The sequence below is a fragment of the Jaculus jaculus genome, chromosome 11 (assembly GCF_020740685.1).
Source record: "Jaculus jaculus isolate mJacJac1 chromosome 11, mJacJac1.mat.Y.cur, whole genome shotgun sequence".
Lineage (NCBI taxonomy): Eukaryota > Metazoa > Chordata > Mammalia > Rodentia > Dipodidae > Jaculus > Jaculus jaculus.
In genome coordinates this window covers 17,984,233-18,008,864 of record NC_059112.1, presented here as the reverse complement: position 1 = coordinate 18,008,864, position 24,632 = coordinate 17,984,233, and the positions used below count along the sequence as shown (strand labels likewise).

General features: G+C 43.3%; 2 protein-coding genes across 2 annotated transcripts in view; both read right to left on the bottom strand.

The window, feature by feature from the left end:
• LOC123464400 (atrial natriuretic peptide-converting enzyme-like) overlaps positions 1–3,315 on the bottom strand; it is a 108,445-nt gene extending 105,130 nt beyond the window's left edge. Inside the window, exon 1 of the mRNA XM_045161241.1 lies at positions 3,239–3,315. Within this exon, the coding sequence (XP_045017176.1) occupies positions 3,239–3,307 (69 nt within the window). The 5' untranslated portion in view covers positions 3,308–3,315. The remainder of the gene's footprint in view (positions 1–3,238) is intronic.
• Positions 3,316–9,017: 5,702 nt separating this feature from the next.
• Positions 9,018–24,632, bottom strand: part of Nfxl1 (nuclear transcription factor, X-box binding like 1) — a 44,040-nt gene continuing 28,425 nt past the window's right edge. Inside the window, exons 17-22 of the mRNA XM_045161240.1 lie at positions 23,639–23,805; positions 20,762–20,831; positions 16,272–16,376; positions 13,315–13,401; positions 11,980–12,033; positions 9,018–10,267 (exon numbers count right to left, since the gene is read on the bottom strand). Of these exons, the coding sequence (XP_045017175.1) occupies positions 10,094–10,267; positions 11,980–12,033; positions 13,315–13,401; positions 16,272–16,376; positions 20,762–20,831; positions 23,639–23,805 (657 nt within the window). The 3' untranslated portion in view covers positions 9,018–10,093. The remainder of the gene's footprint in view (positions 10,268–11,979; positions 12,034–13,314; positions 13,402–16,271; positions 16,377–20,761; positions 20,832–23,638; positions 23,806–24,632) is intronic.

Genomic DNA, 24,632 nt, shown 5'->3' with positions numbered 1-24,632 from the left:
CCAGAGATGGGGAGACTGACTTGCTGGCTGTCTGGAGATGCTGGCCTGTCCCCCCTCCTCTCAACCCCCAACCCTGGAGGAGGTCAGCTGAGCAGCTGACAGGGCAACAGAGCCAGCAAGGGCTGCATTCCATGAAGCACAGAAGGGCCTAGAAGCTGCGTGGGCTAATGGCTCAGGCTCTCCACTTTCAGCCTGCAGGTACCCAGAAGATGACTAAAAGCTTGATGGCTTTTGCCTTTATTTTACCTCTCTCTCTCTCTTTCTCTCTCTCTCCTCTCTCTCTCTCTCTCTCTCTCCCTCTCTCTCTCTCTCTTTCCTTAATCTTCGGGCAGGTTCCTGTCCAGCTCTGTACTAGCCACGCTAATGACTTAAGGAATGTCTTGTCTGAAATGTGGTACAAGGCTCATTAGCCCTAAATTCACCCTGCCTCTCTTCTTTCCCTTCACGCCTGGGGGCACCAAGACAAGAGCAATCGGCATTGCCAAGATTTGTGGGCACAGCCTAATCAAGGGATTGTCGCCAGCCAGCTTTCCCAACGTCCTGGTCGAGAACCCTCCTCCAGGCTACCACCTAGAAGTGAGCCTTACAGGGCCATCACTTCATGAGGAGAGGGTTCTGGAAGCAGGAGCAGTGACCTCCGGGGGAATAACTGGGCAAGCAGCAAGTTCTGCCGTGACTCCAGAGAGATGATTCCCCCGCCCGACCCCACCTCACCCCAGCCTCACACACCAGAGATCCCAATGTGGCCAGCACTGCTTAACTGAAATGGGGCTCTTGCCCCCGCCCAGTTCTACCCATCTAATTCTGAAGTTCACAGTCACAGGGTCACCCCAGGCCTACTCCCTTCCCAGTCAAGACGCAGGGGCACTGGTGCAACTCCGCGCAGGCGCGGGGATTTCTGCTGCATCCTGTTTCTGATGGAATCAATTTCACATCTTTTAAAAATGAGTTGGAGGCCACCCTGAGATTACATAGTGAATCCCAGGTCAGCCTGGGCTAGAGTGAGACCCTACCTGGAACCCCCCCGACACACTCCCGGGAAAAAAAAATAAAACTGAATATAAAAAATGCCTCTTGGGCTTGAGGACTGGTAGCGTTTAAGGCACTTGCCTGCAAAGTCAAAGGACTCAGGTGCGATTCCCGAAGACCCACCAGATGCAAAAGGTAGCACATGCATCTGGATTTCGTTTGCAATGGCTGGAGGCCCTGGCACACTCATTCTCCCTCTCTATCTGCCTGCCCCCCCCTTTCTCTCAAATAAATAAATAAAAATAAATATTTTTAAATTCCTCTTTATTCCTGAAGCTTTTAACTTAAGCTTTGTGGCTTGGGTTGCACTCCTATCTGAAAAGGAACTTTCTGTCGTGAGCCTCCTCTCCTATTAAAAAAAAAAAAAAAAACAAACCTTGCAACTTTTGAAGTTTATTCTGCTCTACACATAGTTCACAGTGAAACCCTTGGTAACCCGAGAAGTCTGTGCAGAAGGTGCAAAGATGGCATCTACCCTTTCAAACCCCAGAAACCTGGTTTTAGGGATGGATTTTGAGATGTTCTCACGGGATAAAACTTTTGGGCACCGGGAAGTTAGAGAATGTTGGAGGTATGCCCCCGACCTCTCTCTCTCCTTTGTGCATCTCTAACTTCAAAACTCTGAGCCGGGCGTGGTGGCGCACACCTTTAATCCCAGCACTCGGGAGGCAGAGGGAGGAGGATCGCTGTGACTTCAAGGCCCTGAGACTACAGAGTGAATTCCAGGTCGGCCTGGGCTAGAGTGAGACCCTACCTCGGAAAAACCATAAAACAAACAACAAAAACCTCTGCCGGGATGAGTCCCTGACAGTAATCACTAATAAAGTTCCGTCTTCGCTCTCATTCTGGTAGCAGTTCAATGCCTTTAGCCATTTGGTGTTTATCCGCCCATGACTTTACATCTTTTAAAAAAAAGGAAATGGAAATTAAACTATAGACTTGCACAGAAAAGTCCACACTCTGCCTCCTACTGCATGTTGGTGTTTTTGTAGCACCGGGAGTTTCCGCGGGAGGGAAGCTCTCATTTGTTGGGACAGCTTTTCTGGGGACCAGCCCCCCACCCACCCACCTCCCCGAAACTCCAGAGCACCAGGGCTGGGTTTCGGGAACGACAACCTTCGCAAAAAGCGCCCACAGCGCCATCCTCCGGCCTCCAGAGGGTGGCACGGGGCGAGAGGGGGTGCTGAGTTCTCGCAGGGTGGCCGCATCCCTCCAGCCCTCCCCGGCTCAGCCTGCCCCGGGAGCTCCGAGGTCTCCACTGCGCGCAGCTGAGACCCTCCCGGTGCCAAGCGGACCCTGGCACCCAACAGGCAAAGAAGGGGCGACTGCATATTCGACTGGGCTCCTGGTGATCCAGACCAGTAGGGACCATCCGAAGGGCGAAGTTAGCCCTTCCCAGGACTGGATGGAACTCCGTCCCCCAAACTTGCAGCTGACACCCTGCGCCCTCCCCAGGCCCCCGGCCCCGCAGCCAGCGCCCCCACGAGGCAGCCTGGGCAGGGACGCGCCGGAGGGGAAGTCTGAGCGCAGCGGACCCAGGAGTTCCCTGCACTCTGCAAGGGGGATGGATGACAAGACTTCGTAGGACGTAGTCGCGTGGTCCCCACGCCCACCGCCCTCCCGGGGCACCAAGTGATCACCAGGGCGCAGGGCGCGTGTCCCCGAGCGGCCGTAGGAGGGAACCTGGACCGCCGCGAGGCTTACGTCTGGGGCCGGCGGCGCCGCGATGCAGTCCTTCCATCTTTGGGACACCGGCCCGGGGAGGAAGCCATGGGCTCCCCAGGGAGCAGGTCCCCCAGCTCCACCTGCAGTCTCCCCGGGCGCCACCGGCCAGCGGTCCGGTGCACCGGCCTCGCCCGGGACGCGGAGCTGAGCGGGGACTCTGCAGGAGAGGTAGCATCGCCCGGGACAAGAGCATCGGGCTCTCCGCACCGAGCTCACTCGGACGCTGAAGGAAACTCTGCCCATGGCCCCGGGCTGACTGCTGCAGGGGACTGAGGAGCGCGACACTGCGGAAGCCAGAGCTCACCTACGGACCGACGGACAAACGGATGGCCAGGAAGGAGGAGGGGGCACCGGTCCAGGAGGACGGAATGGGGCGGGGAGGGAGGAGGAGGAGGAAGGGATGAGACAGGAAGGATTGATCCCGAAGTCACCGGGACTCGGACCACTCGGCCAGTGTGCGGAGGAGTGCGGGTGAAGATCTTACCCGCATTGGGGCTCCGGGGCGCCCACAGCGCTCCTCAGGACCCAAAGCAGGGGGTCGCTTCGGGAACATGCCACTCTCCAGCCTTCTCTGGGTCGCTTTTCTCTCCTCGGGCGAGTCCCCGGGAGAGGCACTTAGGGATGCCTGGCTCCTCACTCAGAAGTTGTACTTCTAGGGACCAGAGCCCCATGTTTTGTCTGCTGGGCAGACCTCACCCGCAGACCACTCCCTCCCTTCACATGCGTCTCTGGGTCCTACCCATAACCCTTAATGACAGTCCCCCTGTACCCGCCCCAGCAAAGTCACTTCTGTGAGGTGGGTGGGAAGTCCAGTCTGCTGCTCCAAGACCCCCTTAACTTACACCCAGGACAGAACGAGCAACAAGATAGGGCGCTTTGGAACAGGGTCTTGGTGTGAAGTTGCTTTTCTCCAAATTCTCTTTATCCTACCTAGACCATTTTCTCTGGGCCAGCAATGTAGGCAAGCAGATACCTGAGTGACTTTAGGCAGTGGCGATTTAAATGCCAAGCGTATTATCCGTAAAGGACTTTTTAACGTTGTGAAGGCTAGTATTATTTGTTAGAAGTTTAGTGCCCCAACTGCTTTTGCAAGACTGCATGAGTGAGTTATTCCAGGATTCATGGGCAGGGCAGAACGGCAGCTTTGAGCTCCTAATTTTTTTTTTCTTCATTTTTCGAGGTAGAGTTTTACTCTAGCTCAGGCTGACCTAGACTTCACTATGTAGTCTCAGGGTGGCCTCGAACTCGTGGCGTTCCTCCTACCTCTGCCTCCCAAATGCTGGGATTAAAGGCGTGAGCCACTACAAGGGCCTGAGCTCCTAAATCTTGTTTGAGATTTCTTGTCAACAGCATCCAAGACCAAGCCCTGACTTTGGGTCATTCTCCCCAGGGCACTGGAGATCAAATTTAGGGAGCTGAAGTCACAGAGGGCAGGGTCATTTCACAGGGGTGGTGTGGGGTTCTAATTGAGATATCACCTTGTTCCGCACCATTCCCCACTGGGCACCCATGGGGAAACAGCCCAGGAAAGTCATCTGCCAGTCCTACGGTGAGCAAGTTGGAACACGGCATAGTGTTTCTGGCCCACACTTTAACGCCAGCTGTGAACTGAGCCAAGGTTTCTATACAAGTGCTCTGAAGTCAGGGGCGGGTTTCTGTCTTTTTGCCTTTCCACTTTCTGCCCTCTGGTGGAGGTGTGACACGAATGGAGTTAAAGTCGCTAAACAGAGAGCTCCAGAGAGCCCAAGAGGGATGGTGTCCCTTGAGCTGAGCTTTCCAGAACAAAGGCTAGTGGCTCAGGGAGTGTGCCTTAAACTTCATTCTTCCTAGCCAGCGTCCGCTCTGGTTACAAAGAGCACTGGAAAGGATTCTTGGAGGTAGGTATTCGCCAGCAGGGAGAATACAATCATGGGTCGACATCTATGTTTATGTTCTTTGAAATGAACTTTTTTAATGTAACAGATCAATTGTATTAAAAGCCTTATATTCAAGTTGATTTGAATGTCATGTAATTTTTAGCATATATATATATAAATTTGACACGGGGGGAGGGGTACAGATAGAACGGGCACACCAGAGCTTCTAGCCACTACAAACGAACTCCAGATACATGTGCCACCTTATGCATCTGGCTACTGGGAAACCGAACCTGGGTCCTTTGGCTTTGCAGACAAGTGCCTTAACCACTACCATCTCCCCAGTCCGTTCCATGTAAGTTTTAACCATTTATTTGGAATAAAAAAATCTTCCCACATTTGCACCTCAATTTATTTTGTCATTTGGTGCTAGAGACTTAGGCTTATTGACAAATGCTCTACCACTGGAGCCAAGTCCCTAACCCTTCAATTTAACATGAAATACAAGCAATGTCCTATTTCTTAAAATCCCTTTATTATTTTACAAAAAGAAACACTCCAGGCATTGTGAAGGATTAACTGTCTAATATTTCAAGCATATAGCAAATTAGTTTTAAAAGAAATGTTATAGTCCTGGGCTGAAGGGATGATTCAGAGGTTACAGCACTTGCCTGCAAAGCCTAATGAGCCAGGTTCAATTCCCCAGTACCCACGTAAAGCCAGATGCACAAAGTGCCACCTACATCTGGAGTTTGTTTGCAGTGGCTAGAAGCCCTGGTGTATCCATTCTCTTTTCCTCTCTCCCTCTCCTCCCCAGCCTTGGCAACAAATAAATAAAATACTTTTTAAAAAAGAAATATTGGGCTGGAGAGATGGCTCACTGGTAAAGAATTTGCCTTTGAACCCTAAGGAATCTGGTTCGATTCTCCAGGACCCACATAAGCCAGATGCGCAAGGGGGCAAATGCATTTGGAGGTCATTTGCAGTGGTGGCTGGAAGCCCTGGTGTGCCCATTCTCTTGATCTCCCTCTCTAAAAATAAATGAATAATAAGTAATTAATTGTTATAGCCCAGGACTGAAGGGGCTAGCAAAGCTCAGCTTGCCTGCCATTATTCACAGTTAAGGGCATGGAAGGTTGAACTGCACTGAACTGCAAAGCTGCTTTGCCCATTGAAGCCCAGGACAATTGCCAAATGTTTGGCTGAGAGCCTGAGACTTTGAGACAACCAGGGGAGAGGGCCTCCCTTGCTCTTGCAGAGCTGGGCTTCTCAGAAAACGTTCATGCAGGTAGGGAAGTCCACTTCAAGGTTCTGAATATTCTCCTGGAGAGGGGAACTTTACCAAGACAACTACAGAACTAGGACTGAAAATGAAGGCACTCTAAGGTTGAGATTTCTTAGAGAAGCAGTCAGACCCCAGGATGGAGATGGGCAAGGAGTAGCTTAAAACAGATACACTCACTACCCAGTGGCTTATCTAGTTAGCAACTTGCTCAATTTCAGTTTGCCAGCTGCCAAATGAACAAAACACAAGTCATGCCCACACAGCACTTCCAGGACAGGGGGACAAATGCATTAGAGGAATAATATAAACTACATTAAAAATGTGGGGAATGAAGCTGGGCATAGCGGTGCCCATTTTTTTTTTTTTTTTTTTTTTTTGAGATAGGGTCACACTCTAGCCCAGGCTGACCTGGAATTCACTCTGTAGTCTCAGGGTGGCCTCAAACTAATGGTTATCCTCCTACCTCTGCCTCCCAGGTGCTGGGATTAAAGGTGTGTGTCATAGCATTGGAAGGCAAAGGTAGGAGGATCACTGTGGGTTCGAGGCCACCCTCAGACTACAGAGTGAATTCCAGGTCAGCCTGGGCTAGAGGGAAACCCTACCTCGAAAAGCCAAAAAAAAAAAAAAAAAAAAAAAAAAAAGAGGCAAATGGCTTTAAGGATCACAGCGTTATTTTTAGATGAAAAAGCTTGAAACAAAATTGAAGATAATAAGAAACAGGCAAACTAGAACTGTACCTATTGCAAAAGGGAAGAGCTTAAGAGTGGTAGACACGCCTACCGTAATGGACTCCAGCCCAGAGAAGCGCTCAGTATACGATGAGAGTTATGTGTGTAGACGTTCTGTTTTCTGTACACCAGTCCCCTGCTCTTATGTACCAGTCATCACTGGAACAATGGGAATTGAGAATTGGCGCCACAGGTAATTTCAGAGGAATTTTATTTTTAGCATGCTCATATACCTTCTACTTCTGAGGGGCCTCCCACTGCAATCTGTCAAAATACGCCCTCCTTTTTTGGCCAGCATCCTGCCTACTCCTCTACCAGGCACAGTACACACTCAATGACAGTGACCCTTGAAGCAAAAAGTGAGATAGTCAACTCAGCTCAGAACCTTTTCTGCTATGAATCAGTTGACAAGAGAAGTCTTAAACTTAGCAGATTAAGTCTCAGTCATCCACGTTACTACAGTTTGGATCTTGGGGGCTGGGGAGATGGCTCAGCAGTTAAAGACGCTTGCTTGTAGTTAGGATGTCTTGGTGGCAGGCAATTCTCAAAGTGACACATCTAGTTGGTTTGGAATTCTTGAAGCAAATCTAGTTCCCACCATGATAGGATGAGCACAGATCATCAGTGCGGACTGTTATAGACTTGTTATTTTATTATTTTTGTTTGTTTGTTTGTTTGCAAGGTAGGGTTTCACTCTAGTCCAGGCTGACCTGGAATTCACTCTGTATTCTCAGGGTGGCCGCAAACTCACAGCAATCCTACCTCTGACTCCCAAGTGCTGGGATTAAAGGCGTGCGCCTGGCGAGGTGTTATTTTAAAAGAGTTGCAGACACAGTATGGGGGAGATAGCTCACTCAGTAAAGCACTCTCTCAAGCATAAAGACTTGGGATCAGTCACCAGTACCCACAGAGATGCTGGATGGGGTGGCAAGCATCTCTAATGCCAGCGTGCTGGGAAAGGTGGGAACAGGATCCCCAAGCTCACTGCACACAAGTGTATACACATACATACACACACATACATGCGTATCACCACACATTCACCAAAAAACAAGGGAGACGCAGAAACATGACAACTCCTAACTTATTGGGCAGGGCACTCATGGAGACTTATTGTCACCATTTAACAGCCCAGGATCTGAAGCTGTATCAACACGTTAAATAACGAACCCGGGTAATTTGGACCCATAGAATGAATTCAATCCTTTCTTCACGCACTAAGGGGAGATGATAAGGAAATCACCCAGGCATTTACAGTCTAGGAAATATTTGCTGAGTACTGTAATCAGTTCCTCTTACCCCAAAATCAGTGTCCATCCCAAACCTCAGAATGTGACCTGCCTCGTCTGGAAGAGCCTTTGCACGTGGTACCAGTTATGATGAAATAATGCTGGAATAGGATGAGCCCTGACTATTCTCGGCATCCAACTAGTCATTCTTCTAGAGATTGTTTTCTGCTGGTTCAATTACTTTCCTAAGCTCAGAAAGCTACCCTTTCAATGAACTTTACAAGAGGGACCACTTTCTCCTAGTGGCTCACTGGTCCTTCGCTGCCTGCTAAGCTGGAGGACCCCACAACAGAGTGTACACAGTGCCGGGGCAATCTTCTACTGCCTGTAGCTGGCATCCAAAAGGAAGGATTAGTTTGACTGTTAAATCAAGAACTCTACAAGTGACACCGGCATGGTGGTGTCTGCATAAAAAAAAAAAAAGAAAGAAAATTCCTGAAAGGACATAAAATCTTCATATTTGGTGTTAAAATTCCTTTCTTTCTTTCTCTCTCTCTTTCTTTCTTTCTTTTTTTTTTTTTCAAGGTAGGGTTTCACTGTAGCTCGGGCTGACCTGGAATTCACTATGTATTCTCACAGTTGCCTTGAACTCACAGCCATCCTCCTACTTCTGCCTCTCAAGTGCTTAAAAGTGATTAAAGGCGTGCGCCAACACACCCGGCTCTGATATTAAAATTCTTACAAGCAATTTCTAAATATTACCAGAGAGACTTATCTATATTTAAACTGTTTTTAACAATTAACGTTAAAATCCATGAAATTTAAGCTGGTACTGAAAACCTATGGCTGCAAACATCACAAGCCCTAAGTGGGAACTACTACTGATATATAAATATATATAAATAAGTATTTTGTACCCATTTAACTGCCCTCTAAGTGTCTGTCTCACAGCTAAGTGCTTGCACAAGACTTGCACACGACCTGAACAAGACAGCCGTCAACATTCCTCCACAGGTATGGGCCATTTATGTGCCTCAGATTCATTCTGGTTAGAGCTATTAAGAACCTGAGCAGACCACAACTAACTTAAGAGCTTCTAGAACACTAACGCAATAATTCAACCATTGGGAATGATTTTTAAAAATCTGAAATCAAACCACAAATCTCATAAAGAAATGATTTTCCTTTAATTCAGGACACCAGATAATACTCGATAAACAATGCAACATGTATTTTGTTTTTAACCTAAATTCAGCAGATTTTACATCTTCCTCTGAACTCCTGTTTAAAACACACTTTTAAAGTATATACTTTTTAATACCTTTCAGTAACTGTGCTCTACATCAAACACTAGCATTACACATTGACACTGTGCCCAACCTAAAATCACAGGCTCCTGGGCACTGCAACGGCATTCTAGATTACAAACTTGGTATGAAAATAATCATACAAAATTTAAATAATAAAACTATTTGAAAAGACAGTTATACCCAATTTGGCTTACTGATAATTTCTCTATTTTTTTCATATTATTCCCAGCTGTTATATATCTGGGATTACAGTAAAGAGAAATAATAAGCTCTATGCTCAGTACATGTTGCTCATAAATATCAGCTTTCCTTTTATTATTATCTTAAAAAGATACATACAAGGTATACAAAACATGCCAACTTTCAAGTAAAAGTTTCTTAGACAAAAACAGCTGCCTGGGAAGAACCTAGCCTGGCATTTGTTGAAAACAATTCACATTGTGTGAAATTTGTTTCAGTGACCAATAAAAGTTTCTCTCTGATAGGCTAATTTCTGCAATCTAATTATAAAGCTTTGTGGTGGTTAAGAGGTCTTTTTGGAGGATAACTTTAAAAAAGTACAAAGTTACAAGATCAAAAAAAGTATCCAAAACATGGAGAAATATTCCTCTTACTGCACATATGGCTCAGTCGCATCTGAATTTACAGAAAGAACAGTGCTGGGTGCTGAAGCAGTAAATGCAATAGCCGGGCCAGTACACGCAGCGCAGAGAACAACAGACATGGCGCTCTGCCGGCAGCCCAGCTGTGGAGTGCTGAGTGCCTCCGGTCGTGCTTTCACTTTGAACAGCCTCCGCTGCCTGTCCCCACAGCTGCACAGCACACAGGCCAATGGGAGGGAACACAGCCTACAATACACACATAACACCTTAATGTTTCATAGGTAACATCTAGTTTCAATCTGAGGTATATTAAAAGGTCAAAGAAACGATTAATTGGCGTCCTGGGCGATGTACCATGCAAGCACTACCACCACAACGCCACATGCTGCCAGGAGATGGTATTTGTATTTCTGCCATAGCGATGGCTCAACTGCCACTTCATCTCTTTTCCTGTTTTTCTTCCGACGACCCTTCAATCTGTTTTCAAAAGCCTCCAGCTCAGCCTAAAACAGAACAGTTTCATTTTATTAAAGTCAATGAATATAATGACTTGAAACTTTCTAGTAAAATACAAATAAGTCAATTTGGGAACTGCTTTAGAAGTAGAGGTAGAAAATGAATACATGAATTTGGCTTTTAAAAAAGCTCGCTCGCTGAGCTTGTTGACCCATGCCTTTAGTCCCAGTACTCAGGAGGCAAAGGTAGGAGGATTTCTGTGAGTTGGAGGCCAGCCTGAGACTGACTACATAGTAAATTCTGAGTCAGCCTGGGTTAGAGCAAGACCCTACCTTGAAAAATCAAAACAAAGCTCTCTGTCCTAATGACTGTATTTAACAGATCAGAATGCAGGCAGGCAGACAGGGAACTGAGGAGTGATAGAAGTATTATTTCAGACAGTAGGCCTGACTATGATCTAAAGAGTTGAATGTCTTATTAAAACTAGTGTATAGGCACTCTAAAATATGGGTAACAGTCTTGTACTGTAATACCAGCACACTTCAATATAAGCTTCACGGAGCACTAACAAGATGCCCAATGAGAAAAAACAGAACTATGATTTTAGCTTGCTTGTTTTTCAAGGTAGGATCTCGTTCTAGCCCAGGCTGACCTGGAACTCACAGCAAGCTTCCCACCTCTACCTCCTTAGTGCTGAGATTAAAGGCGTGTTCCAACATTCCCAGCCTGATTTAAGCTTTTTATAATACAGATAATAATTACAATGCAGATAATAATTACTAGTGACTTGTAGCAAAAATGGTAACAACAGCAATAATAATAAATGGGTAAAGACAAAAAAGTTGCCTCAAGTCGATTCTTCTCATCAAATTGATTTAAAAAAAAATACAGTAAAAATTCTGCAAGGCAAAAATATGTCATGTTTTAACCAGGTGTGGTGGCGTCTGCCTTTAATCCTAGCACTTGGGAGGCAGAGGTAGGAGGACTGCTATGAGTTCGAGGTCACCCTGAGATTGCATAGTGAATTCCAGGTCAGCCTGGGCTTGAGTAAGACCATCTCTCAAAGAAAAAAACAACCACAAAAAATTCATGTTTTAATACAAAATGACTCTTAAGAACCAAGATACAAACTGACAGTGCTACTACAGCACGCAGTCCACGCCGTCCCAGACCAGCAGGGATCAGGTATGTAAACAGAACAGACATGACCTGCATTACGGGTGTAGTGGAGAGACAGGGAACATATTGAAACGAGTAATTGGTGAACAGCACTTATTTATGACAGATGACCTGCAATTCAGTTTTTAAAAAATCCTTAGCCCTAATCAAAGAACAATTAAAGCTCATGCTAGCAAACGACACGGCAAAGCAGCGAGGTGGGCAGTAGATGAACTACACAAGAACAGAGCTCTCCTGCCTTTTCGCAGTACCTAAAGCTAAGTAGACGGATTGTTCTTGTTTTGTGGAAACTGTAATTTTCAGTGCAGATAGGAGCTCACTGTCCCTAGTTTGCACAAAGCCTGACCGCGGGGCTGGAGCGATGGCTCAGCAGTTAAGGGTGCGGGGTTGCGAAGCTTGATGGCTTGGGTTCAAATCCCCAGCACCTCCATAAATTAGCTGGATGCAAAGTGTGGCGCGTGTATCTGGAGCTCATGTGCAGTGGCAGAGGACCCTGGTGCCTCTCTCCCTTGCCTCTGCTTGCGAACAAACAACAAATATTAAAAGACGCCATGGGGAGGGCCTGCGGCCCCGTGCTCACCTGCCGCCTCCGGCTCTCCTCTTCCAGAGCAGCTTTGGCCTCAGCCTCTTTCACCTGCGCAGTTTAGAACAGGTCAGCAATGCAGCACCACGCTTCCTGTACGATTACAGCTTCTGCACCACCCACCCAGGCACCAGTGATGCACATCATCTTGTGTGAGCCTCACTTGGAAAGTGTTAAAAATATGTAAATGGGGACTGGGTAGATAGCTTAGCAGTTAAGGCGCTTGCCTGCCTGGGAAGCCTAAGGACCCAGGTTCAATTACTGAGTACCCACACAAGCCAGATGCACAAGGTGGCACATGCATTTACAGTTTGCACTGGCTAGCCTAAGGACCCAGGTTCAATTACTGAGTACCCACACAAGCCAGATGCACAAGGTGGCACATGCATTTACAGTTTGCACTGGCTAGAGGCCCTGGCACAACCATTCTCTCTTTCTCTCAAATAAACAAACAAAACAAAAATTAAAAAAAACATTTTATTTACTTGCAAGCAGAGAGAGAGGGAGAGAGAAGGGACAGACCGAGAGAATGGGCACACCAGGGCCTCCAGCCACTGCAAACAATCTCCAGATGCGTGCACCCCCTTGTGCATCTGGCTAACGTGGGTCCTGGGGAATCAAACCTGGGTCCTAAGGCTTCCCAGGCAAGCGCCTTTAACTATTAAGCCACCTGTTCAGCCCTCAAAAAAACTTTTAAAGGAAAATGGTTCACTGAGCAGACCTACCACCCACCACCTAACAGACTGAAGGGGTATGAGGAGATCTGATGCTTCAAGATACATGCCCTGTGATCAGCTATGTGAGACAGCAGATCACAACTCAAGCTACTCACACACTGAGATCAACACTTCTCAACTTGATTCTTCCGCTGATGTTAAGGTTCTCACCTCAATCATTAAGCATCCCCTTTCCCTACAGTTAAAAGTGATCCCTGACTTCCCATGCTCTGGGGAGGGACGCCTCAGCATCAAACAAACCAAGTTATTCACTGACTCAACTGGCAAAAGGGAAACAATCAAGACACCTCAAGTAGGGAAGAATCCCCAAATCTTACTTTTGTATTAACTTGGCCTAACTTTCAGGAGACCAGTGCCAGCTTTAAAATAGCTACCTGTCAGGACAAACTCACAAACTAGCAGGAAGGGTGGAAAGCTTAGGTCCACAGAAAGCAATGGAAGTACACTTGGATTCAAAATAAGCATATAAAAGTAGTATTTTGAAACAAAAGCAAAGATAAAATTTCAAGTTGTTTTTATGAGTACATAAAGAAATGTACCAAGTAGTAGAAAAAGGCCACAAGTACTTCAGTAGTGACATTTAATAAGACATCACCTCAGATGCTTTCCGCTTCAGTTCCTTGCATGTTGTGTCACACTCTACTGAAATCTGATTTTCACGTACTTTATTGCACTGCAATTCCTACAAACAACCCAAATTTCACATTTTAGATGATTTTTCTTTCAAATTCTTACCTGTATGCCTAACAAAAGCAAAATTTGTCTAATAGCCAAAGATTATAAATATTTGTTACATTCATTACTGTTGTTATATGGTTTCAAGTATTAGATATATTAATACAAATGATTTTCTCTCAATTAAAAGAATACCATAAAATTAAAAATCATCTACTTTATAATAATTTGCCATGTGCCACTATCAACTTACCTCAGTTTTATTTATTTTTAAAAAATATTTTACTTACTTATTTGAGAGAGAGGAAAGAGGGGGTAGAGAGAATAGTCATGCCAGGGCTTCTAGCCACTGCAAACAAACTCCAGACACACATGCCACCTTGTGCATCTAGCTTACGTGGGTCCTGGGGAATCAAATCTGAGTCCTTAGGCTTCATGGGCAAGTGCCTAAATCTCTAAGCCATCTCTCCAGCCCCCTGAGTTTTATTTTTATTCTTTATCTTTATGGCTTGTTTTCTTTCAAAGTGACCAAGGAACAGAATGTTCTAGAGCAGTACTGTCCTACAGAGCTTTCTGGAATAAAGGAAATTTTCTACATGTATACCATCCAGTGGAGCTGCCAAACATTTAATACTATCTCATGTTAATTCATTAAAATACACACATACTAGCTAATGGCTGCTATCTTAGATAGTAAAAGTCTGAAGTATTCTGGAGAACTTTGGATCTTTCCTAACATTTTTGTTTTCTTACATTTCAATGAAAATCCTTCTACAGCTACTTTGACACTTCAATGCATAAGTATAATGGATGGCAAACTGTATTTGGACAAGGCATGAGGTCTCAGAAAATAGAAGGGACATCCCACATTACAAGTGGTTGATGAAATATTGGCTTTCATATAAAGGTGATCAATTTAAATACAAAAATTACCTACTACAGAAAATTTTAGTGAAAGTATAGAAATAAAAGCAAAAGACTTATAAAAGAATTTTATTCACTGCCACCTGGGAAACACACACACACACAGAGAGAGAGGGAGGGAAGGAGGGGGGGAGGGAGAGGATTTCAACACATGTCTTGAAGGGCTGAAGAAAAGCAGGAACTGTTTTGGTACGTGTAGCATGTGTGGTGTGTATGCACATGTACACAAAGGCACACACCCACCCACTCAGCTCACATGCGGAACCAGAAAAGGGCATCAGGTGTTCTCTGCTATTTCCTTCAGGCAAGAATCTCTTACAAAATCTGGAACTCACTGGTTTTTGGCTAAGTGGGCTGACCAGAGAGCCCAGCAATCCTGCTGTCTCTAGTCCCCTCAGTGCTAGGGCTACAAGTGTGCATGGCTACAGCTGGCTGTGTTGACATGGATGTTGGGGTCAAGCCAAGTCCTCATGCCTGTGCAGCACGGTGTTCCTACCCAGTGAGCCATCTCCTCAGTCCAAAAGAATGAATTTAAAGACGAGGAAAAAAATAACTTAGGGAAAGATCAAAGGAATGTGAAGGGGAGAAGGAGACACATCTATAATTGTGATATGGCAAATCAGAGGTCAAGATGAAAGGGGACTTTCTAAGAGATCTACCTGACCAACAGGGAAAATGAGACCCGAAGGCAAACACAAACACTATCTTTTCCTTCACAAGATTTGCTAATGAGTTTGCTTCTAACGGCATTCCAATCATTACTGTTCACTCTTCCATTCACTTTTTCCCTCTGAAATAGCTATTTTCAAGTTTCAGTGTTCTTTATGAAGCTATGAATATAAAGCCTTTCAGGAAAGCATTTTTCAAAGGACAATACCTGTCTGGCAAGTAAAGTTTCATAAACCAGATGAACAAAGCTATTGCCAGACCACTTTCTCAACCACGAAATCCACACTGTCACTCACAAAATGTTTCTTGTTCAAAGACCTCAATCTATAGCACACTGATGCTTACCCCACAAAGGGCACACTGTACTTGATTCCAATAAAAAATAATCTTTTAGGGGCTGGAGAGATGGCTTAGTGGTTAAGGCATTTGCCTGCAAAGCCAAAGGATCCCGGTTTGACTCTCCAGGACCCATATAAGCCATGTACAAGGGGCGCATGCACCTGGAGAATGGTGCCCATTCTCTCTCTCAAATAAATAAATAAAATATATTTAAAAAGTAACAATCTTTTGTTTTTGCCATTACACTTAAGAAAATTGTAATGCCAAAGCTGATTTTAAAATGAACATTTACAGGACTGTAGAGATGGTTTAATGGTTAAGGTGCTTGCCTATAAAGCCAAAGGACCCAGGTGGTTCAAATCCCCAGAACCCACATAAGCCAGATGCACAAGGTGGCACATGCATCTGGAGTTCACTTGCAGTAGCTGGGGGCCTTGGAGTACCCATTATCTCTCTCTCAATATGCCTCTTCTTAATTCTCTCTCTCTTCCTCAAATAAATAAAATATAAAAAGTAAGTAAGGGCTGGAGAGATGGCTTAGCGGTTAAGCGCTTGCCTGTGAAGCTTAAGGACCCCGGTTCGAGGCTCGGTTCCCCAGGACCCACGTTAGCCAGATGCACAAGGGGGCGCACGCATCTGGAGTTTGTTTGCAGAGGCTGGAGGTCCTGGCGCGCCCATTCTCTCTATATATATATCTGCCTCTTTCTCTCTCTGTCTGTCGCTCTCAAATAAATAAGTAAAAATAAACAAAAAAAATATTTTAAAAAGTAAGTAAAATGAGCATATACAAAATCAGTTGAGCTCATGTTAATTATAATTTTTAAAATTCTACAAAATATGGCCTTAAAATTAAAGCCAAAAATTTTACCCAATCATAAAAACCAAAAACAAACTAAACAGGAACAACTTACATAGAAAAGAATTTCAACCACTTAAGATACTTACCTTTTTTATTCTTTTACAAGGGCATCTAAGTTTTACCTTCTGGGTACAATTAAGGGGACATTCACCAGGATGGCATATCTCTTTGCATCTATGACCACAAGGAAGCTAAAATGAAATCAAAATAAAGCAATCACTTACATGTCACATTCTACCTCCCCCATTCCCTAATGACTGTTTTAACAGTGACTCTATCACACACAGGGCCAATAACCCTGACGATGGTTTAACCTTTTCTTTTTCTTTTTAGATAAATTAGTTGTACACGAGAGTTAAATACTGCCCCCAGTAGGTCTCCCAGCCACTCCTGTAACACAGTCATAGCCATGGAAGGTAAGCAAGTACACTTCTTAAATCACTCATGAATGTAAAAAGTACAATGTTCTTCCCGCCACAGTCCTGGGAATGATAATGTCTGAAGTTGTGATCAGAACCACAGGTTAAGGAAGGCAGAGTTGCCCAGCTAGGCTAACTTAGGTCCCTGGATGCACACACAGAACAGAGACACACTTCCCTTCTCTGTAATGTCCTGTGAGAAAGAAAAGAACCTCCTTGTCCTTGTCAGCTTAGCCTTGTCCTCCAAGACCTCTACCCTTGCCACGGTAGTAACATGTCTAGGTAACCATCCCAGTAATGGCCATGGTGACTCCTAACCAGACATGTTGTCACAGAAAATGCCCTCTAACTCTTGTCTACCGGAATCTTCTACTTTAATTTGAAATCACTGAGCTGATAAGGGTTAGAGACACAAAAAGAATAAATAGATAGCTGTACGGCCTGAGAGAGCCAACAGGCACAGAGATTGTATTTCAAGTCCAGAAAGCAGGACAAAAAATGGTGGCGCACACCTTCAATCCCAGCACTCGGGAGGCAGAGGTAAGAGGATTGCTGTGAGTTCAAGGTCACCCTGAGACTACATGGTGAATTCTAGGTCAGCCTGGACTAGAGTGAGACCTACCTCAAAAAAACGAAAATAGCTTGTATGGGAATGATAAAATGTAATTCAGAAAAAAAAAAAGTTTCAAAAGTAGAAATACCAAATGATCTTTTTCATAAAATCCAAACAATGGTGACCACAGAAGCAGAGAACAGAATGTTAACTACCAGGGACTTAACTTCAGTTAGACAGGAAGAATAAAATCAAGAAGTGTATATCACATGATAAATAAATACAGTTACTAAACAATATACTGTATTCTTACAGATTGATGAGGACAGATTTTAAGTATGTGAGAAAATACTTAATAATTAGCTTCCATGTACATCTGAAACCAGGAAGGTGACCAGGAGAGGAAGAAAAGATCTTAAGGGATAGGAAGCAGGGAAATGAAATAAATGGGATTAAGAAAGCAGAAGGAGGGTTAGCTGGGGGGAGAAAGGAAACCAGTTGGAAGGAGGAGGGGACTAGGGGAGACCAGGGGAGAAGGGGAATGAATAAGAACAAGGCAAATGACACCTATGAATGAAAGTGCCATGGTGAAATCCATTACTTGGTACATTAACCTAAAAAATATATGAAAAAAATTATAAAGCTAAAGATAACTAGCTCCGTTTGGCTACTCTACAATGTATTTCTAAAGTACATATTATATACAATAAACATTTGCCAGGCATGGTGGCACACACCTTTAATCCCAGCACTTGGGAGGCAGAGGTAGGAGGATCGTCATGAGTTCAAGACCACCCTGAGACTACAAAGTGAATTCCAGGTCAGCCTGAACTACAGCAAGACCCTACCTCGGAAAACAACAACAAAACAAAAAAAAAAAAAAAAAAAAAAAAAAAAAAAAAACAGCTCATCAGTTGCCACTTTTCTAAATTTTAAGAAAAAATTTTTAAAGCTGTGTTCCAAGTAGGATGCAACTTCTCATGGTATTTTGCATGTTCATTAATAAGATTCAATTCTAAATAAGCAACATGGAAGAAATAAAGCATGTGAGCAAGCAGGAGAAACACGCTTTGCCATGACCCTAACTCATCCCACTATTCACATGCAATAAGCACACGCCACCCAGGGAGCCAGGGGCAGTTTCTGCACACAACAAATATACAATATGGAGAGGGGAGGTAAAATAAACAACAATTGATCAGTACACCAAAATGCATATGAACCGTATCCTGCAACTTTTAGTATGAGATACCTGCTCATTTAAAGTGGCATATTTCCTTGTTGCCCTAATAGCAACTTGACTAGTTTAGTGGTTTCTCAAAGCATGTTTCGGAGCCAACCGTATCACCATTAGTGAAGAATTTATGAGAAATACAAATCTATGGGAAGGAGCCTACCAATCTGAATTTTAACTGACTCTGCTCCTGGAGCATGAACCAAGTGACTTCTACCAGACACATAGTCACCTGTGTGCTCCTAGACTACTGCTCCAAACTACAAAAGCTATCTGGACTGCTCCTAGTCTGTGGATAAATTTTTCCAAAAAAGCCCAAGGAGACTCTTGCAAGATCAGAAATTCTAGAATGACCTAGAACCTAAACTCATGAAAATGAGTGAGTGATTTTTAAACAATCTACTCACCTAGTCTCACCAAACTTAACGGCAACACAAGCCTAGCTAAGGCAATACTAATAATCAGCAACTCTCACACCATCACTTTCCTGCTTAAAAAACCACACCAAGTCAGTAAGTCAGGTTAAAAATAAAACATTACATGGAATCTGAGTTGAGACAAAAGACAATTTAACAAGAGAACATTTAAGATTTCAAGAATCCAAGAACTTCGATTAGAAATATCCTATATATTAACTTTCACTTGTACAGCAGGATTGCTAATATAATAATTTCTTACTTAAAATAGTCTCTTTTACTCTTAGAATCAACAAAAACCCATAAAGTAACCCAAAGCTTTTTTAAACATTTTTTGTTTTTATTTTTATTTATTTGAGAGAGAGAGAGAAGAAGAAGGGGCAGAAAGAGGGAGAGAATGGGCACACCAGGGCCTCAGCCACTGCAAATGAACTCCAGATGTATGCACAACCTTGTGCATCTGGCTTACGTGAGTACTGGGGTATTGAGCCATGAACCGGGGTCCTTAGGCTTCACAGGCAAGCGCTTAACCACTAAGCCATCTCTCCAACCCCCAAAGCTTTTTAAGAAAGAAACACTGCTAACAAGATGACATGCATATACTGATTCTTTTGAGCTAGTCAAACTCTGAATAGTACTTAAGACCTATAGCTGTCATCTTTCCCTCGTAATGTGTGTACATGTGTGTATACAAGAAATATTTAGGTAAGTACAAAAAGGACAAAAGGTTTAAAGGAACGCCCACTGAGCACACCTGTGGGTCCAAGGATTCTTCTTTAAATGTCAACTCAAACAACTGTCACGGTGCCATTCCCAGAGATAAAAAGAGCGGCTTTTAAACTAGTCACATACAGACAACTTCAGGTTCTCAGATTATTGTCTGGATAAATCATTACCATTTTACTTTTCACTCTCAGCTATTTTGACCTGCTTTTGATGCTTTTAATTTGAAGACAATACTCATATAAGCACCAGAATCTTTAGAAATACAACTCTATACATGAATGCATGTTAATTAACAATGAACTTTCAAGATTCAGTGGGGCTGGGGAGATGACTTGGTGATTAAAGGTGCTTGCTTGCTGTTGGCCTGGGATGAACTCCCCAGCCTCCCACATAAACACAGACAGGCAGTTTTTTTGTCTTGTTTTGTAGTGGCAAGAGACCCTGACATGCTTATACACATACAAATGTGCACACACAAAGAAAGAAATATAAATATTATATAAAAAAGGCTCAGTAATGTAACTGATAACTGGTACAAGCAAAGGGCACAGCAAGTATCTTCTGCTTATATTCATTATCTCAAACAATATGACTATCCATGTCTATTCTCACACTCACTCCACTATGGCTGTGTGTACATGTGCAGGCAAGGCAAAAGCAGATGCACATGTACCTATCTTTTCTTTAAATCTTTTGTTTACGCTAACTGCTTGTGACCTTCACAGTTCTTTACACATGTGTGTGCATGCATGTGTGCACACCAGAATCTCTTGCCCCTGCAAACTGGAGGCAGAACATTTATATTACTTTCCATATCAGGCTTTCCCCAGGTGGAGCAGAGCTACCAGGCTGTGAAAGCCAGCGCCTTTTAACCAGAGTTATTTCCACAGCCCCACCCATATAGTTCATAGTCAACTTACATTTTATACTTGAATTATATTTTGGGCAGTAAGAACTAAGTCAACACTTTATATAATAAAGTACACCAGCTATCTTTAAAACTGCTCTTCTAAAAAAAAACCTCCAAAGGGTCAGCTCTACTCCTCATATCCTAAATCTGCATATAGTTGTGCACCTATCCTACGCATATGGCTTACATGTTTATAGACATCAACCACATCCAGGAAAGGACCACAAGAAAAAGACATGAAATAAGAGAGTCACACAAAAGGAAAGTGCAGAGCAACATCACCCAAGAGCCCAATTTCAAAGGCCTACTGCGGCTTACCTCTTTAGGGCACTGATTTTTGCAACAACTGAGGAGGTTCTTTTCATCTACACCAGCTGTGGTCATTTTCCTAGAAACAGGAAAGTTTTATAACATTCAATTTAAAGTCCATTTCATAGCATAGGTTTTCTAAGAATAATTCAAAATTTAAAATATATACTTAAAAGCATCTTATTTCATTGTTTCTCACATTCAAAACATTTTAATTATGTCTCCATAATAATTATCTCCAAATTATTTAATTGTTCTGATAACTCAAACTATTCAGCCCTTTTTTTTTATTTTATTTTTATGTATTTACTTATTGACAGAGGGAAAAAAAGGGAGAGAGAGAAAGAGAGAGAATGGGCGTGCCAGGGCCTCCAGCCACTGCAAACAAACTCCAGATGCATGTGCCCCCTTATGAATCTGGCTAATGTGGGTCCTGGGGAATTGAACCTGGGTTTTTGGTTTACAGGCAACACCTTAGCCATTAAGCCATCCCTCCAGCCCTATTCAGCCCTTTTCTACTAGCAACCAATCAAATGTCAAAAGGGTGACCACTGTAAGAAGTACAAAGCACAAAACCATTTGAACCTGGCTTCTCTTATGAATCTACTGGCATCTTCCCCTACACAGCAACCATTCTAACTCAAAATTATAATACTCCAAAAAGCCTCTATACAAAAATGAACAATTAGTCTTTAATACACTACTTCAAATTGAACAGTGGTATGCTATTCCAATAGGAAATGCAATAGCCTCTTGGAAGAGCTGCTGCTTTTTTTTTAAATATTTTTTAAATTTTTTATTTATTTATTTGAGAGTGACAGACACAGAGAGAAAGACAGATAGAGGGAGAGAGAGAGAGAATGGGCGCGCCAAGGCTTCCAGCCTCTGCAAACGAACTCCAGACGCGTGCGCCCCCTTGTGCATCTGGCTAACGTGGGACCTGGGGAACCGAGCCTCGAACCGGGGTCCTTAGGCTTCACAGGCAAGCGCTTAACCGCTAAGCCATCTCTCCAGCCCAGCTTTTTTTTTTTCTGTCCTTCTTCATTTGTTTCGGGTAATTTATTAATGTATAAAATAATGTTAAATCAGTCTGGGCTTTTCTAACTGATGAAAGGGTAATTCAGAAAAAAAAATCACAAAAAGGCATAAAATTGCTTTGTAACAGGTAAAGAATGGGCACACGAGGGCCTCTAGCCACGGCAAATGAACTCCAGATGCATGTGTCACCTTGTGCATCTGGCTTATGTGGGTTCTGGGAAATCAAACTTGGGTTCTTAGGCTTCACAGGCAAACACCTTAACTGCTAAGCCATCTCTCCAGCCCAATACATAAAAATAACTTTGAATATCCTTTATCAAACAGATAATTTCCAAGGAAGTATGTTTCCAAAATTGACCCCATGAGAGAACAGTTCTTATTATACCTTCAAGTGAGAAAATGCTAGAAACAAAGGAGGGAATTTTGTCAAAGGGAGATGTAAGCTAGTTTAAAGATGTCCCCTAACCATTGATATGCTTCAACTTAAAAACCAAGAAGAACAGATTGAACCACACTACTATTAGTAAGTAAGGAGCGGGGACAGGGCTAGAAAACCACCATCTGGCTGCTAGCACACTAACAACTGGAGCACAGCAGAATCTTCAGTGGGTGCTCGAACAAGTGGTCAAAATTTGATGAGGAAAACCTATCCAAGAGGAATGCAGGGTAAGAGGGCTCAACCTCTTTTTTTCAGTATCTCATTAATAATCCAAAAATTACCTTAAATTCCCTATAAAACTTCTAAAACTAAAAACTACAGTATCTTAAAAGTTTCAACAAAATAATTTTAATATTTGAAGATAATAAAATTTGGCTGTTATAACTTAACGTCAAGTCCAGAATACAAAACAACTTTTAGATATCAATAGGCATTTCTTAAAATGTAATTATGCTAAAGAATGTCACAAATTTAATTTAATAATATATTAACCAAAGACAATTTGCCAGATTTTAAAATATAACAGTTAAATAGTAAATTATATTAGATCATTATCATATAGAAACACATGAAACATTATCAAAAAGAATTTTTTTCCTGCACATAATAGGTAAGGAAAATATACAAGGTATATGCTACTATGCCGAATGTTATTACAGGAATATTTAGAACCAAGAATAACTTTTAAAAATGTAATTCAAAAATATGCCCGTGCAGCTAGTTATTTTTTGTTTGTTTGTTGTTGTTTTCCGAGGTAGGGTCCCCCTCTAGCTCAGGCTGACTTGGAATTCACTATGCAGTCTCAGGGTGGCCTCAAACTCAAATGATCCTCCTACCTCCGCCTCCCGAGTGCTGGGATTAAAGGCGTGCACTACCACGCCCAGCCCAGTTATGTATTTTTTAATCAAAAAATTTCTACTTTAACAATATCATTTAAACAATGTCACAAAATTCTCTAGTATTTTAACCATTTTGTTTCATTTTATTTTGAGGCAGAGTCTCACTTTAGCCCAGGTAGACCTGGAATTCAGTCTGTAGTCCAGGCTGACCTCCAACTCACAGTGATCATCCTACCTGAGCCTCCTGGGAGCTGAGATTAAAGGTGTGGTGAACACGTCCATCTTTCTCTAGTATTTTAAACATAGCAACACATCTTTCTTCCTAGAAAAATCTTACACAAGATTCCAAAGTAGAATAAAAGCAGAATTTCCCTGGTTGAAATCAGGGTGAAGCCTGCAACCAATCTAGAAGTTGGGTCAATCTACATTTCTTCAAGTCTCTTCTGAAAAATCCAGAACTCCAGAGTTTAAGGAATACAACTGAACAGCCTGGGTACAATACTATACAGGGCACTTCACAAAGATATCAAACAATCTTAGTACAGCAAGGATATTCTTCCATCCACTTACCTACATTCCACATACAAGCTTGTGATCTTGCAGTGACATTTTATTCTCAGCATCTGAACACAAGGAGGACATTCTCCAGGGTGACATGGCAGAACACACGGGTGAGGACAACCCAGTGGCCGAGATCTAGAGCACCCTTCTTCACACTCAAGGCATTCGGGACCAGCCTAAATAAGTACAAAGAAATAAATCACCAACATACAGGAGCCCAGCAAATCCACAACTTAAAATTATAAAAGTAGGCTGGAGAGATGGCTTAGCGGTTAAGGGCTTGCCTGTGAAGCCTAAGGACTCGGGTTCGAGGCTCAATTCCCCAGGTCCCACGTTAGCCAGATGCACAAGGGGGCAAACGGGTCTGGAGTTCATTTGCAGTGGCTGGAGACCCTGGTGTGCCCATTCTCTCTCTCTCTCTCTCTATCTGCCTCTTTCTCTCTCTGTCTGTTGCTCTCAAATAAAAATAAAAAATAAAAAAATTTAAAATTATAAAGGTGAGATATCCCACTAAAATAAAGTACTCCTACAGCCTTAAAAATACTTTTAACAGTGCTGGAGAGATGGGTGGCAGTTAAGGCATTTGATTTGCCTGTGAAGCCTAAGGACCCAGGTCCATTCCCCAGTACCCACCACATAAGCCAGATGCACAAGGTGGCGCATGCACCTGGAGTTCATTTGCAGTGGCTGGAGGCCCTGGCATGCCCATATTTTCTCTTCTCTCTCACAAATAAATACATAAAAAACTTTTTAAATGCTATTAATAAAGTGGTATGTATTCTCCTCAATCTTAAAGATATTCAAGAATAACAAGATTGTCAATGTGACCATTACTCATACAGATTTTTATAACTATGAATTTCAACAGTCAAACCACATCACCTTTAAAAATTAATTTGAGGGCTGGAGAGATGGCTTAGCGGTTAAGCGCTTGCCTGTGAAGCCTAAGGACCCCGGTTCGAGGCTCGATTCCCCAGGTCCCACGTTAGCCAGATGCACAAGG